Source organism: Nipponia nippon, unplaced genomic scaffold (genome assembly GCF_047370975.1).
Source record: "Nipponia nippon isolate SJK-2023a ecotype South Korea unplaced genomic scaffold, ASM4737097v1 scaffold_6, whole genome shotgun sequence".
In the NCBI taxonomy this organism is placed as follows: Eukaryota; Metazoa; Chordata; class Aves; order Pelecaniformes; family Threskiornithidae; genus Nipponia; species Nipponia nippon.
The window spans coordinates 12,371,731-12,388,268 of NW_028262380.1; the positions used below are offsets into that span (position 1 = coordinate 12,371,731).

The following is a 16,538-nucleotide window of genomic DNA, read 5'->3' on the forward strand; positions in this document are numbered from 1 at the left end:
AAGCAGATTGGTAATTTGTCAAATTAGACAGCTCTACGGACATTGAGAACATGCCTAGATTTCCAAATATCCCATACATATTTTAAAAATTGAGGCAAACATACTAGAATCACAAAAAAAAACACCAAACCATATATAGTTCAGCATGTTGCAACTCTTTATGCTAATCTTAAATTCATGGTTATCTGACATGTCACCCCCACTACTTCAGAAGGCTTCTATAAAGTGAAAACTGAAAAAGCTGTTTCTCAGCTAAGCTGGTTGAGCAGTAGCAACCAAGATAAATAGTCCAACTAAAAGCTCACTTACATGATTTCCCCAGCACATCTGAAAGAAGGTAGCTGCCTGTTCTCAGATCTTGACATCTGTTTATGAGAAGCTTTTACTACAGCTAACGGTACAGTTTCAGGTGGTTTCTCTCAGATAAAGAGCATCTTTGATAAAGCTGCTTTCATTCTGCATGTCTGTTAAATTAACTCAATAACAGTAAATCATATTCTTAAGTTTTCAGATACCCAGATGGGCACATATAAGCCAGTAATACCCACTCAGGAAGAATTCCAATTGCAAGTATTCAAATGGGTCACACTTCCAGCAATAAATGGGATTGTTGTACATCCTAAAATATTCCAGCTCCTCTAAGTTTCACCTTTTAATCAAGTAAAATAGGTAGTTTTCACATTCTAGTCTAATATGCTGCATCTTAATCTGTTTTCAGGGGGCTTCCTATGTATGTCTCCAGGAGTTTTATGATGACTTGCACCTAAATTACTCATTACTTTAAGGCCAAGGGTGGCTCACAAATATAAAGCAGTGTTACTGAATTACAAGACCTCTCTCTTTAAGCTGTGGTCATATAGTCAATTGTTAGTACAAAGAACACAAACTAGATTCTTTGAACATTACTTGGATCACTGTTAGGTAACAGTATTGTTGACCTTTTCATTTTACCTGAAGCTATAAAAGATACTGGCACAAGAGAAGACTTACTTAAAAATGTAAATTTTTGTTTTATATAATCAAATTGATTCCAAGTTAAATATGTAATTGCAGAGACACAATTTAAGTATTATATAAAGTTCATATTGCTGAAATAATAATTACATTGAATTAAGATGACTGAAATATGGCTGCTTCTGCCAAAAGAGCTATTAATAATGCCTTATGGAAATGAAACATGGTCCAAAAACCCATTGCACCTATGGTAATCTTCCTGTCTGCTTCTCTGAGCTCTGATCCATACCCCCAGTTATAAAGAACCCACATTCTGTATTGAGTGAGACAAACAAGTACCTAAGCACAAATATTTTAACTACAAATAACCATATGCCTGGCAGAGACTACCATTGATGTGATTTGTCAGGTCAAGCCAGAAAACAGAGTGCATCCCAGTGTTGTTTTTTGATGGTTATTTCTCTTCCTCTACGAGGAGGGAAATGTGACTTGCCCCTCAATCCACAGAGCAAGCCATGAGCCCTCCAGAAGGGAAGCCTGCTGTACCTACTTACTGAAGAGCTGTGCTCAATTGCAACTTCATTGCAAATACAACATTAAAAAAATAAATTAAGACTTGGAAAGGCCACAAACTTAAAAATAAGACATTTGAAGAATTGAAACCCATATATAAAATAAGCAATGAACATTTTATTTGCTTTTCTTTTTTTATTAGCCATTATAATACAGTCCATAAGTTGTTTCTGGCTTTTATAGCAGTTAATAAGTTACTTCTCTCTTTTTATGAGAAAGTCTCAACAAATCTTATGTAGAAGTTGGACACTTCACAGGTACCGTGAAGTATGTTATAAAGTTACAACCATGACGACTGCAAATGTTGTTGATGTGGTTCTCTCAATTAAAAAAAAAAGCAAGCCATGAGAAAAGCATTATATTTATAAGATATGATGGAAGAAAACGTCTTACCCGTTGGAAAATTCTCTGCTTGAGTGGGAAGGGTCCTTGAGCTGACATTCGTGCATTTTTCACTTTGAGAACACTCTATTATGATAAATGAAAAGAATGGTTAACCACATTTTCTAAGTCCATATAAATCACACTTGGAAAAAAAATAAAAAAAACCACCCCACACTTTCAAAGCATTTCATGTATCGGATAATTACTAAAAGAAAATAACTGTATTTTTCCCCCTTTCCTGCTATGTAATTCCCCAACCCCACAAAAAGTATCTGAAGATCATTTCTCTCAAGTTAAAACTTGATTTCATCATTTTGATGTGAGGCTTCAAGACAATGGAGAAGTGGTGGAAAGATAGCCTCTCAGGAAACCAAAATCCCATTTGGGAGGGAGAAAGGGTCAGACTTCATTTTCTCTATCCCTTGCACCTGTACTAAAAAGTGGCCTCCACTGAAGCTTCAGTGGTATAAATTGGCAACAAGATGAGTGCCACGTACCAATTCATACATGGAGAGAAATAATCCTTCTCTTTGTTTGTTACAAGCTTAATACTTGGGAAGGGGTAATGTAAAAACAAGTTATTTGAAGTTTTAGAAAAACAACACAAAATAGGTGTATTTTATGTTAATAATAATCTGCTTTTTTCTTTTTTGGCCCATATTGCTTCCAGTCCTTTTGGAAATAATACATTTTCATGCTGAAGAAACACCCACTCCAACCAATTCCATTTTCTCAAGGTTCCCTTGGCAAAAATCAGTGAAGACAAGGCTTGATATTTGGGAGTGGGAGAAATAGTTCTTTAATTTTTAAAGGAAAACTTCTGAGGCAATTTTCATGTATCCTGACATTTTCCTCTGCAGCTCTGCTTTTAAGAAAAAACTTGTAATATAGTAGGACATGGTAATTTCTATGTCTTCTGCATCTTCCCTTGAGTGCATCTGTTGATGTTACATGAACAAAGTCACACAAATAAAGATTCATAAACAGAGAATTTTCCTACTTCAGAAAAAAGGCAGTAAGCAGTAAAAACAGCATCTTAAAGGCCAATTATTACTGTATATGAGAATTAGAAATTTCATTTCCCAAGCACTTTGGTTTTCGTTGGTTTTGGTTGGGTGTTTGACAGGGGTGTTGGGGGTATTTTTTTGTTGACTTTTTGAGTCTGGACTCAACAATATTTGTTTTTTTAAATAGAAATTTGATAGTAAGCTCACGGCAGTGTAGGCTGACTGTATTTAAGGAACATTTTAAATTTAAGTTCCCCACAACTTCTGGGACCATACTTAGTTGTAGTTCTGCTTTTTCTTGGTTTAGTAAGAAGTACAAACAGAGCAATTGTCAAAACTTTGACAACATGTTATCAATTGCTTTGATCATCATTTCACAATTGATAAGGAAAATTAATTAGCATATGTTTTTGGTATGTGAACTTGCCATTACTATTATTTTGATATTACCAGTTATGGACTTTCCTTGAAAGGTATTTATGGAGACATGAATATCAAGCGGGTAATATTTTATTTAAAAACTAAACCTAATTTCTATGACTTTTAGGGGAAGGCAAAAACTACAAGCAAGCATTTTACTACTTATAGGAGTTTAATTACAAATAATAGTTTGTTATGAAATTTGAAGAAAAGCATGAGTTACTATAAATACCTTTTAAACACTGAGACTGTTTAAAGTGCTATAATTAGATTCAAAGACTTCACATGAACTCCATGCCCCATTCCTAATTAATGGGATGACTTGCATACTTCTTGGCAAGCTGAAGAGAAACTTTATACTGCCCTGGGATGCTTGTCCCCCATATTCTTTTGATGTCAGCAGAGTTGCAGTTGTGAACAGAAAGACATTGTCTAAGCCATAGGATGTATAATTTAAAATGAAATAGTTTTTCCATGATTGCTTGAAGTATTTTCACATTCAGAAAGCTCCCAAGCCTACTATAAAGTAAGAGTCTGGCCACTGGTTTTGAGACACAGCTACCTATGCCACTCCACCCTTCCACCCAAAAAGTGTTTCAGACTTGCATGTTTTTACTGCATGCAGTAATGTTTACATTTACAGAAAAAGATAGTATGACATCATTTGATGAAAAACAGAAATCTAAGAATTATATTAAAATAGAAACATGCAGTCTAACTCATCTTTGCTTCTGTATCTTAGAGATTATAGCAAAAACTGCTAGACAACTTATATTTCGGTATTCTGGATCTTGGGTTCTGATAATTTTCATCTCAGTTTATCTTAACTAATAGATAATCCATTTGTCTGCCCAGAGTGAATTTTCGTATAGATTGTTTAACAGTCTAATCTATGCAGCACTGCTGTGGAAGAAATATAGCTTTTTGTTGCATTTAACAGTTGCAGATGTATTTAAAAATAACACTCAGCTGACAAACACGCAACAGTTCCCTGCTTGTGCACAGCAAGCAATGTTTAAAGAACACAGTAATTTAAATGTAAAGAAAAGTCAAGAGCAGGGTAGATATATTGATCGAGGTCTTACCCATTTGTTCTTGCAATGCGTCCATCCTGACTCCATCCCTGACAGTGCTGATGGCAGCATTGGCCTCCGCACGTTTCCAGTCAGACCTGCACCTTCCCTGCTCCATTTCTTTCCTCTCCAAGTTCCCGTCTTGCTTTTCCTCTAGACTAGGGATGATGGCGTTAGCACCGAGTACGGGCGCGCTGCCTGCCGCTGCTGAACTCTCCATAATTTGCAGTTCCTCACAGTGATACAATTAACATTATCAACAATCTGAGGGAAAATTCAATAAGATATTTAAAAAAAAAGTCAGAATACATGCACATATTCAAGAGCTGTCTCACTCCTGCAGGAGTTACTTTTTAATTGTAATATACATTAAAGTATTTGCTTTAGACTTCTTTGCGAGGAATTGTTGTATAACACCCAAATTCATCCCAGAAAAAGCTCCTGCAATCAGGTGGCATCACCGTTTTAGCAACAAAGCAATAGATTTGACAAATAACAACCACCCAAGGCCTGAAGTGAAATGTACTTGTGCCCGCTGCTAATTATTCATTCTTGGCCAGCTTTAATGCAGAGCCTCCAAGGGATAGCATCATTCACATTAACAGAGGAAATGCAGGGAAAAACATAATTTTCTGAAGGTGATGAGAATGGAACAGGTACTGCATGCTAAATTCAAACAAGCAGGAACGTTTTTATAAATCCAGCTTTTTTTTTTTTTATAAGTCAGCCAATGCATCTGCAAAGGACATGACTCATAGCCAGCACATGCCCCACTGTTATGTAGACCCTTTTCCTCAGTGGGTTCTCACATGCCTCTAATTGATTTCATAGAGCCACAGGATAGATTTTGCTTTAGTCCTGTCACTTGGATTTCATCCAAATTCCTCTGTGCTTACTCCAGCCATACTCACTAACGAGCTGCATTCATTATGAGTATACAAACTTGTAATCTTTGTGAAATTTCTTCTCTCGTTTGATTTCCAGCAGAAATTGGTTAAAACTGAAGCTGCTGATAGAAGATTACTTTCAGTCTGCCAAAACCTCAGACTAGTGCCTGGTCACCTAGTATCCCCTTACAATCTGCCTTCAGGCTGGTCTGGAAATGTCTTCCTTCTTTGTTCACCATGCAATGGGGTGTCCCAAAGCACATTCTTCTGGCTTTCTGCTTCACAGACATGCCTTCCAGCACTTCTCACCCTCTAGGCTTCATGTTACAGATCCCCAAACCTGAGCAAACTGAGCGCCAACATTAACAGCACCAACAGCGGTCTGCCATGGAGGGCAGGTATGCAGGACAAGGCAGTGATCTGTTTACACAATTTTCATACTCTGTTTTGCAGTCATTGAGACCTTTAGCCCATGGAGCACTTGAATAAGCAGTAAACTATATATTGACAGAAGCATATTATGCAATTATAAAAAATTATTGAGGTATACATACAGGTGGCATGACCACCTCAGAGAATGAAACCACAACCATATCTACCACAAGCACATAAGTTAATGAAGTATGAAGAAGTCTAGGCTTGATATTGTTTTAATGTTTTCATTGTCCCATTTTGCCATTTATTCAAAAGTGCCTATCACAGTGGTAAGGCTGATTTGTGATGTAGCATCACAGCTCTCCATATAAAGTTTGTGTATAAACTCATATATACCTATGAAACACAAGGTATATATACACCTATGAAACACAAGTAACTCAAATACAAGGGGTTTTTTTTCTGCCTTTGATAACATTTTGATGCCTTTTCTCAGAAAAGAGCATTTCCACTAACATATTTAGTTAACATTGTAGTTCTGACTTCAGATCTCAGTTTCTCTAACTTCCCTGAAAAACTGCCTATCAGACTTGATGACCTAGTTATAAATGATTAAAAATAACGGCCTGCCAGAGACCAGACTCACTTTGCTAGGGATATGCTTTTCCATTTATATAGCTGATCTTTTCCTTAAAGTAATGACAGTAGCTAACTCCATTCTTTTCAGTACTGCACCAGTATTATATGTACTGCATTGTAATTTTCACACTTAAGAATTAAACACTTTTCTGCATATATTTTGTAAATACTGGTATCTCCTGTTGATGAAGATGTAAATATTGTGATATTGAGGATAATTAAATTCCAAAGGTGGTTGTTTAAATGGCATTGTTCTATGAATCCAAAGCCAGTTGTTATTTTTAGATCAGGATTATCCTTAATCCCAGAAATTAAATTCCGTGTTCAGAATTTAAATTTTTTCTATCAGCTCATACCTATAAGCAGAAATATCATCCTCAACAAAATTTAGGAAAACAAGTATACCATTATTTGAATTCTTAGAATTCAGTTGAGTTGGAGAAGAGATACTGATTAACTTTTCATGTCTTCTACATCAGTGCATGTTAGTAAGGGTAACATATAAACAGGATTGTGAATGAACCTATAAAGCATGGTGCTGCAAGAGCAAGTAGGACATCTGAATGAATCAAAATGTTTAAGAAGATTCAGTTTAAGAAGATCTGTTTAAGAAGATTCAGTCATAGTATCCCAGAGCCTAAGCCAAGGGAAAAATCAGAATTAGTGAAAGAAAAGCAAAAATGGTATGTTATCATCAATGTTTTCTCTTGGCTCTTCCAAGATACACAGAATGAAAATTAAAATCTCAATAACATTTAACAGTCATGCTCTCCTCTACAGATTCCTTTCCCATCTTTAATGTTTGCCTTAACTATCAAATGTCAACTCATGCAGCTCTGCATAACCATTGAGAAGATAGTAAATAACTTTCCTATAGCTAGGCATCTAGTCTACCTAGGCCCTTTTGAATGTTTATTTAGCATCTAAATGTATCCTAAGTGATACAAATTTGGTCCCAAGTGACAAAGATTTCATAGAACTTTGCACCACATCTCTGTCCTTCAACTATTCACCTTTAACTATCATATAAGTACCCCTAAGAGCAAAACTGTAACACACAAGCAACTAAGCACCAGCAACCCCAGCCAGCAACTAAGCACCACCCAGCCGCTCACTCACTCCCCTCACCCCAGTGGGATGGGGGAAAGAATTGGAAGGGTGAAAGTCAGAAAACTCGTGGGTTGAGATAAGAACAGTTTAATAACTGAAGTAAAATGAAATAGTAGTAATAGTAATAATGATATAATAATACAATAATAATATACAAAGCAAGTGATACACGATACAATTGCTCACCACCCACCGATAAATGCCCAGCCCATTCCCAAGCAGCAATCGCTGCCCCCCAGCCAACTCCCCCCAGTTTCTATACTGAGCATGACAGCATACAGTATGGAATAGCCCTTTGGCCGGTCTGGGCCAGCTGTCCTGGCTGTGCCCCCTCCCAGCTTCTTGTGCACCAGGCAGAGCATGGGAAGCTGAAAAGTCCTTGACCAGTGTAAGCACTACTTAGCAACAACTAAAACATCAGTGTGTTATCAACATTATTCTCATACCAAATCCAAACCACAGCACTATACCAGCTACGAGGAAGAAAAATTAACGCTATCCCACCTGAAACCAGGAGACAATGCTATGGTATAATCACCATATTTATCATGTCAATGCTTTCTCATCAATTATTAAACCATTCCAGTACAAATTAAAACAGATTCAGAGGCACCAAGCCAGAGAAAAACATTCATCCACTATAAAACAGATTTAGAGAATATTGAACTTCAGTGCTTAAGTCACTCTCATCATTAGAGATTTTTCATAAACCTGTAATGCTAACTTACCATTATACTTACTAGCAACTAGCCATTTGTTGATAGCAAGAAATACAGGATGAAGAAATGGATTCGATCTAATACTCACCTTGTAAAGTAAGTTTGTCTTCTATAACTAGTTCTTACAATCTACTTTTATGTGCACTGACAAAGCATTTTATTTATAATTTAGGCAAAATGATTTTACCTCATGCTCTTTGATGCTTGACCAAGAAATCCATATTTGGTGCAGGACATTGGCCATAAAACTTAAAGATCTTCCCATTTTTCCAAACCAGGAGCCAACCTCTATTGAAAAGCCATGCAGGCAAGAGGTGGCACTCCCCACTGATGTGGGGGAGCCTCACTTCTTAAGGCAGGCACTCACAGTGGGGATGAGCAGTGAGAGAGGGGAGGCAGATGCTGTGTCCAGCTCAAGAACTCCTACAGGAGGGCTACCAGGTTCACTGGCATCATCCCTACCCATGGCCTGAGCTCCCTGGACATTCTGCCCCACATAGAGCCACTGGTAGGCTTACGAGGCTCAGAAGGTCACTCCGCCTTCCCCTTGCCTTCTCACAGGGCACCGCAGGCTGGAAAGGTCTGCATTCAACAGCTGTTGAACACAAGGTGGAAATAAGACACTTTTTTCCTACTGGAAGTTAAATAGAATAATTCCATTATCATACTTTTCCCTCTGTTGCTGCTTCCTTTTCATTGAGTGCTTGTATCTCTGTTTTCAAAACACAGCCAACCAGAAGAAAAAACATATAGCTTGACATTTTCCATTTCCCTAACTATGAAGACTGAGTGTTGTTTCCCTCCACACACACCCCTTTTGTTGTTGTTTTAAGAGAAGTTGTGGATGACAGGAACCATTTCTCTACCCCACCTCCTTCCCATTAAAGGGGGTTGAAGAAGAAAACTAATAACATCCACTGAAGAGGTTCTGTCTCTCTCTTTAAAGGTGTATTTCTAAGTATGAGAATAGGACCCGGTATATAAAAAGAGGTTATATTTGAACTAGTTGCCTAAAACCTGCATGCAATACAATATTTCTCTTTCATTTGTCATCTTCCCTCTAGGAGGCTCAGAAAAAAAATTAACACCCCCCTAGCTTCAAGTTATCAGTGGCAACTATAATTATTCTAGTTTTACAGAGATGGAAGTCAAGACAAAGATTATTTGTGGTCATACATGAGTGCTATAGAAATGCTGGAGAAATAGCCAAAGAGTCCAGAGGTGAATGTGAAGTTGAATTAATTTATCCCAAGAGAATTATTTATACATATTGGAAACCTCCTGGATGGCTCAAGGTTACTGCCATTGCTCCTCTGTGCATCAGTTCCTATCTCATCCAAAGAAAACGAGCATCAGCTACTGTTTGTTTCTTGCCTCATCTCACCTCACCTGAGCCTCTGGTGGATCAGGAGCAACTCTTCTAAATTTAAAGTCTCCAGACTCTTCTAACCACTGCTGCTGGACCTAAGACAGGAGAACTCTGGTAGTCCCCAAATTTATACTCATCTCATGAGGTGTGTTTTGTTCCTCCAGGGCTCCAAACCAGGCAAGACAGCTAGCGAACCCCGCGTTGCCTCCATTTAAAGAACATTTGACTGTGTGCATACCCTTAATCTTTTGCTCTGCTTCATGTCCTGTACATCCCACATGTCATACAATACCTCCATCTTGCAACAGTACTGCCATAAGTTAATCTAGGTCATTTTCCCAAACTGATGCTAGAGTAGTTATTTTATTATTCCTTCTCTCCAGTTTCAACTCACATTTGTTTCACACCTTCTGCATTATTCTACAAACATCTTACAGCCAAGATCATTATAAACTTTTTCCTTAGAGTAAATCACAGCCTTGATATGTATGAAATTCAGTCACAGGCATGAATAAAAAAAAAATCCATACTATGTACTGTATAGGTAACACTTAACACTTTTTCCTCCACTGCTGCTATGTATTACACAGAAAAGTAAAGCAAATCTGTAATCAGGGTAAATGGACTTAGGAATCTGAGTACTCTCCAAAAATGGAAGATTGACTCCTTTATCACTGAAGTAACTTTAAGTTAGTTAGCAATTCTTAGTAAACCATGTTGCAAGCAGTATCATTGTTCACGGTTGGTCTACAAACAAAAAAGCCCTAGCAAGCTTCAAAGATGCAATAGATTCCTGTAGAAGTTTTAACCCTCTCTTATGATTAATTTTCTTCATAACTCAGTAGCATTGAAATATACTTTCCAAGCTCAATCCAGCTCTGAAAGCATCATAATTCCAGAATTTCCAAGTTTAGATACTGAAAATCATAGACTAAAATTCACAATTTCATAGCTGATTAAAAATAAGCATAAACTTTAGGAGCACTTTAAAAAAATCATGTCACTGTTAGAAAACTATAAAAGGCATCTGTGAATCCCAGTACTTCATTTTGAGTGCTAGATTTGACAGAGTTAGGCCTGTGGCAGCTAATGCAGAGGAATAAAATAGGAGGAATGTTTGTTACTAAACAGCAAGCAGCTCAGTTCACACACCACCACCTAGAAGAGGGAACAGAGAGCAGCACAGGAACTCCCAGCACGTTCTCATAGCCATGACAGATCCCACTTACATATGTTTTCCAGTCATTTCATTATTGGCACACCACTACTGAAATCGTGCCCCTTTGGCTGCAATTCTAGCACCCTGACAAGAAACTTACAGCCAAATACCACAAGTACCTGAAATAGAGCAAAAGATGGACATGCAGATATAGAGCACAAGAGTTCTCCTACCTTTTCCAAGTCTGATTTGCTATAACATGCCAGCAAAGAGCAGAGATCCGTGCCTTCCTCAGCTCTGCTCAAAACTGACTCCAGCACAGCTCTTCCTGTTTGACCTTCTTATCTTTCCTGTTGATTGCACAGCCTGGCTTGGATGTGGCAAGTACAAAAAGTTGTCTATTAACCGATACTGTTAATTCAAAAGCTTCTTTTTTTTAAAAAAAAAAAAAAAAGAAAAAAACACATTCACGAGCATGAAGTTGAGCTACTAAAGCTCATTAGGCAAAGCAGAAATGTATGAAGTGTGCTGGAAGGTTCATTCACACACTCCTGCTTTTCAGAGCAATAATTCATGTTGGCATTTTGCATTAGTGGCTAAAAGGCTCCATGGGACACATCCAGGCCATTGTGCTAAGCGAGCATTGTTCAGACAGAGTAACAAATAGTCCTTCGATGGAGTACCAGGCCCTGTTTCCCCTGTGCTTTTGATCACAGAATTAGATTTCTTGCTGTCGTTCCAGCTATAAAAAGCCTGATGAAGAATTGTGTGACAGTGAATTCGCTCTGATATGCTTGGGTTTAGATTGCAGAAGTGTGGAGTTTTGCAGATCTATCATGCCCTATGCAGCCATGAAGCATTAAATATCAGTTTTGGGAGTCAAGCAAGTCTGTTGTGGAGAACATGCAGAGCATGTCTTTTGTGTCGCAAGACTTTATCACTGATCCAGATGCCATATCCTAAATTACCCACAAAGGCAAGGACAAGAGAAACGGAAAATAATCCATCCTACTTCAAATCTGCTTGCTTTTTGTCCTCCACACCTTGAGATGTTTTTATATTCTCTTCCTCCCTAACATACTGAAAATTTCACATACAGTTGGTCACAGTTACGCTACTCTTTATAGGTAAGCACCAAGTACCCCATATGCCATCAGTGTGGGCTGCGTTGCAGCAGGCACTGCAAGAGAACAGAACAAATAGACAGTGTCCACCCCAAAGGCTGTACATCTGTTATCTCAGACATCTTTAGTCAGCAAAAACCCAGCATTTGAGATATCAGGCCATTGACCAGTTGTGCGTGTGTGTGTTGGTGGGGGGGTGTTGTCCTGAGACAAATCAAACAGTTGGAGAGGGCCTGTGGGACTGGAGAGCACCTGGAGAACGAGGTTTGAGGTGACGGGTTGTCCCATACAGCGCTGCTGCCCTCCTACAGCTCTTGCCAGGAGGAACAGAAAAAACTGACCCTTCAGATGCCTTAAAGACCTTAGTTATGACTCCTGCTAAACTGTCTCAAGGAACACGGACTTAAAAGTTGGGTTTAGACTTTATAAACTAGGTATTAATTACAAATCATACTCTCATTTACCTTACTTCATACCGTCACACCATGTTAACATGAATTATAAACGCTACTTCACACTGATCGGCCAATCTGTTCCTGCAGTAGGCTTGGGAACTCTCCATCTTTCCAGAAATTAAGAAGTTGGAAGGTATTCAAGTCATTGTATAAATCACAACTAACCAATCATCCCACAGGGCTCTCCTCCCACTGGAATTAATTTGATATTGCACTATAATGCAGTACACAAAGCATGCCACTTCAGGTTTAATTAATTTATGTAGTAGCTATGCCAACAGCACGAAATACCACATTTCTGTTACCATATTACTGACTAATTTTCTATGAGTTTCTTAAATGTCTAAATCTTTTCATCACATTTATTTTATTTGTATATTTAAGGATAACCTTCGGTCACATTTTATAAACTCAGTTCTTCACTGGTATTCCTATCACCTCTTTTATGTGGACTTAAGGTAGTTTTGCAAAAACCAAAAAAATTATTTAACCCTATATTTTTCCCAATGAACACCAATCTTCCATCCTCTATTTCTATGGCCCAGTCATTGTAGAATCTACCATTAATTAGTGCCTCTGTCAAATCTCAAAAAATACAAGCAATTTTTATTTTAGAGAAGTGAAATTAGGAGAGATGCAACTTGCTTTAAGGAACCAAGTAACAAAATAGCAACAACTGAACTCCAGGCTCCTTAGCTCCCTTTTCAATACCTGCTACTTCAGCTGTCCTCTATGATTTTACTCCAAAGTGTATTTCATCACACCATGCCTGGTACTTCAATTCTTGGGGGTGTCTATTGACATTTAGTTTAAGTGGAAACAAGGAAAACAAAGTTTTCAGCTTCAGGGTAGTGACATCAAAAGTTGGCCCTAAATTTCCTGTTGTCTTATAAGAACAGTACCAATCTGCACTACAGAAACGTATGTGAATAAGCTTATTGAAGATGTGAACAGCTGCTCTCATGAAATAACTCCAGAGACCAATATATTGTAGCAAACAGGAAAAACACAAAGGCAGCACAGAGTGGCTTCCGTATTAGTAATTGTATCCCTTATACTACATCTTAATCACTAGAAATTGTACTACCTGTTCAGGTTTCCTTATGGTAAAAAATAGGCTTGAGCATACTTCTTCTTTAGCTATTAAAATTACATGAAGACTTGATGGCCCTGTTTACATTTGGTTGTCCCTGATCTATTTCAGGATTATTAAAAGAAGCTGCCGGGAGGCCGAGGAGGACATTGCATGTTGAAACAAGGCGCTTCCTCTAATTGTCTCTCTCTGGCATTGCTTTTCATCATCCTGTTTGTCTGCCCTTCTGCAGCTGCATGTTTGCCTGACCACTTTTCACTACAGCAGCTTGTTTTAGGAAAGCCAACACATTTTAATATTAAGGCCAAGTTACACCTTCCCATATAACTGTTATTCCATCACAGTTGGGGACATACCTATGAAGGAATAGTCCATTGCCAAAAGGACTAACTTTAACATGTAATCACAATGAAATGTAACTCGTTTGACTGTTTACTGATAACCATTAGCAAATACCAGATTTACGCAAGAAGGAGTCTTCCTACCCGCTTTACTAAATTCCCATCTGATTTCTTTCAACTCAAGTCTACTAAAATGTTACACGGCTTATTTTCCCTTGCTGAACCCTATCATAAGAGAGATCCTCTTCTGCTTAATGTTTTGCTCAAATTCGCATTCTTCACTATTTACAGCTGGCATGACAAACTTGAAATCACACAAGATACTGATTTCTTGGCTAAATTAGTCTCTATCAGTTCCTATTTCATCCAGTGATTGAGGTGTACTCACTTAAAAAAAAAAAAAGTAATGTAATGTAATCTGAACTGCAAAGTCCACAGAGAAATACCAGTTGACCCCCTAGATGTGAAATATATTCAGCCTGAATTGTGAACTTACAGCAGCAACCTTTTACTTAGCAAACTTAGCCAAATAATTATATTAATTTTAGCAGGATTAGCAGCATGGATGGATTAGTTCTTCACACCATGGTTACACAAAACTTCCGCAGAAATAGCTTTAGCCATATGTTTCCTTTTGATTAGCATGTTATCTCTCCACAGTAACTGCATATAGAGTTAGCTAAAGAGTTAAAGTGTTTTCTCATGGAGTCCTGTCATCTTTTTGCCTGCCTGGTTGGAACCCAGATAGCTTTACTTCCCCCAGGTCTTGAAAAAAACACCACCCCAGCTCCACAGCCTGGTTCAGAAAGGAAAAACAGAAAACATGAAAAGAAAAATATACTGCCATCCATCTGTACGGAAATGCTGTCGCCTTGTAGTCTGCAGGAAAATGCTGAGTCAAAACATCCAGCTGTTACACCACTTAAACAGTTCCTAAGCTATTTACCCAGCTCACTAAATAATAGCTAAGTTTACTTACAATTACCAAATGTTAATAATAGATGTTACTGAGCTTGTTATTCCTCAGTGCAAGCCATAACATGGTACACACCTGACAAAGCTTCCTCCTAAGTTTAGCAGCTCCCAAGAGCCACTGTTACTCACTTGAGGATGTTTTTGGCCATGGACCGAAAACCCAACATGCTCCTACCAAGGAAACGATTTGGGCTCGTATCCAAATCCCAGCAGGCAAGAAGGTTGTGATAGGATTCCCTGTTCTGTCTCAGCCATGACATGGATCGCAGGCCTCCACGTATTAGAGAAAGAGAAACCTTCTAAAACAGTTTCATAAGCTCAGAATAAAAATTTATAATTAGCACTTACCACTTAGAAGATTAATTATCTCCTTCCTTTACTCTCTGGGTCACCAGGATTTATTTTCTGCCCCACAGGGATAACAACCTCCCCTAATTAGGCACAAACTTTGAGTCGCATATGGCACGGAAAGCTTTTACTTCTCCATGACCCCAAACCAAAAACATTCAGAGAGCTTGTATTCACAAACTCCAGTATAAGGAATGAGCTGTCTCTATTTTTGTTTTTAATTTTGAAAGTGAAATTGGTTTCCTTATATCTTCTCTTATCTACTGGGATTAACAAACCACCCAGTAAACAAGGCCTCTAAAACATCTGATGAAACCTTAAAAATTTAGGTAAGACATGTTGATACAGAAGCAACAATACTGTTCCACAAACCTCCAACTATTAAAAGGGGAAAAAAGTCTACATGTAATTCAATTTATAGCTAAACTGCCATAGAACACCTGCTTTTTAAAAAAAATTTATTTTTAACCCTCCACAAGCTAAATCCTCACCTTTTGTAGCATTACAGATAATTTAAAGGAAAATGAGTACTTCCTTTTATAATCAGGTGAAAGGATTTTCATTAAGGTTAACTTTTTCCAGCTGCTTGAAGTTTGCAGGTCAAAATAAGAGTTTATTCTTAAGGAAAGATTTGTAACCTTCTTATAGATAGCCAGGAAATACTTACATAATGATATATTGATTTGAGATTATTTATTTTGTTGTTTAAATGAATTTGGCATCTCTTTTCCTTCTGAGAAATCTTTTATTTTCCTTCTCATGCATTCAGAAAAGGGCACTAATCAAGGTTTTTTCCTGAGTGAGATTTCTGTCACAGTTTTCCTGTTAGCTTTTAAAACAGAGAAAACTATGTCAGTATATCTGGAACTGTTTATTGTGAGAACTGGAGTAGAAAGCCATGGCTCCATGATTTTTAAAAAAAAGAGGAGGAGCAGCAGCAATGAGTATTTAGTTCTGCTTCAATTCCTTCTCCCTTCTAAGGATTTGCATAAATGTATACTATTTGAAATATATTTTTATATTTCTATATACATATTCACGCTGTTTTTTTTACTAGGGTGCTAAAACACTTCTAGGATGGATAAAAAGGCTTTCAACAGAAAAGCACTTAACAATCCTTAGCTGTACACTGAAACACTTAATTTGCAGTACTGAAATTTTACCCATCTGCTTGGTGATTCTGCTTAGTGCTAGAAAATGCAGGGCGAGGGAACTTTATTTATGGGAGCTTGAATATACATGGAATACAGATATCTCCTGAGCTAGCTTTGGTATTGAGGAAGTAAATTTTGACTTACTTAGGCATCCAAACTGGAGGAAAGATATTTTAATATGGATTCAGTGGAAACAAAGGCTCACTTTTGCCTCTGCTGATGCTCTGTGAAAGAACATACCTGAAGGAATACCTGGAGGACCCAAAATGATAGATAGCCACCAGGCCAGAAATGATCGTAGAATTGCAATTTATCATCCTATAATCTCTGTGCCATTCATGAGGTGCAACACAACACAATGTCAGCAGTTTCTGTGGTG

General features: G+C 37.8%; 1 protein-coding gene across 2 annotated transcripts in view; it reads right to left on the reverse strand.

Moving 5' to 3' along the window:
* SH3TC1 (SH3 domain and tetratricopeptide repeats 1) overlaps window positions 1–15,426 on the reverse strand; it is a 41,140-nt gene extending 25,714 nt beyond the window's left edge. Inside the window, exons 1-3 of one of the 2 annotated variants that reach the window (XM_087736498.1) lie at window positions 15,006–15,426; window positions 4,424–4,675; window positions 1,921–1,995 (exon numbers count right to left, since the gene is read on the reverse strand). In XM_087736498.1, coding sequence (XP_087592624.1) covers window positions 1,921–1,995; window positions 4,424–4,631 — 283 coding nt within the window. In that variant the 5' untranslated portion in view covers window positions 4,632–4,675; window positions 15,006–15,426. Of the gene's footprint in view, window positions 1–1,920; window positions 1,996–4,423; window positions 4,676–10,902; window positions 10,966–15,005 lie in introns of those variants that run through there. The other variant, XM_009471140.2, reaches the window with a different exon arrangement.
* Between the last annotated feature and the right edge of the window lie 1,112 nt (window positions 15,427–16,538).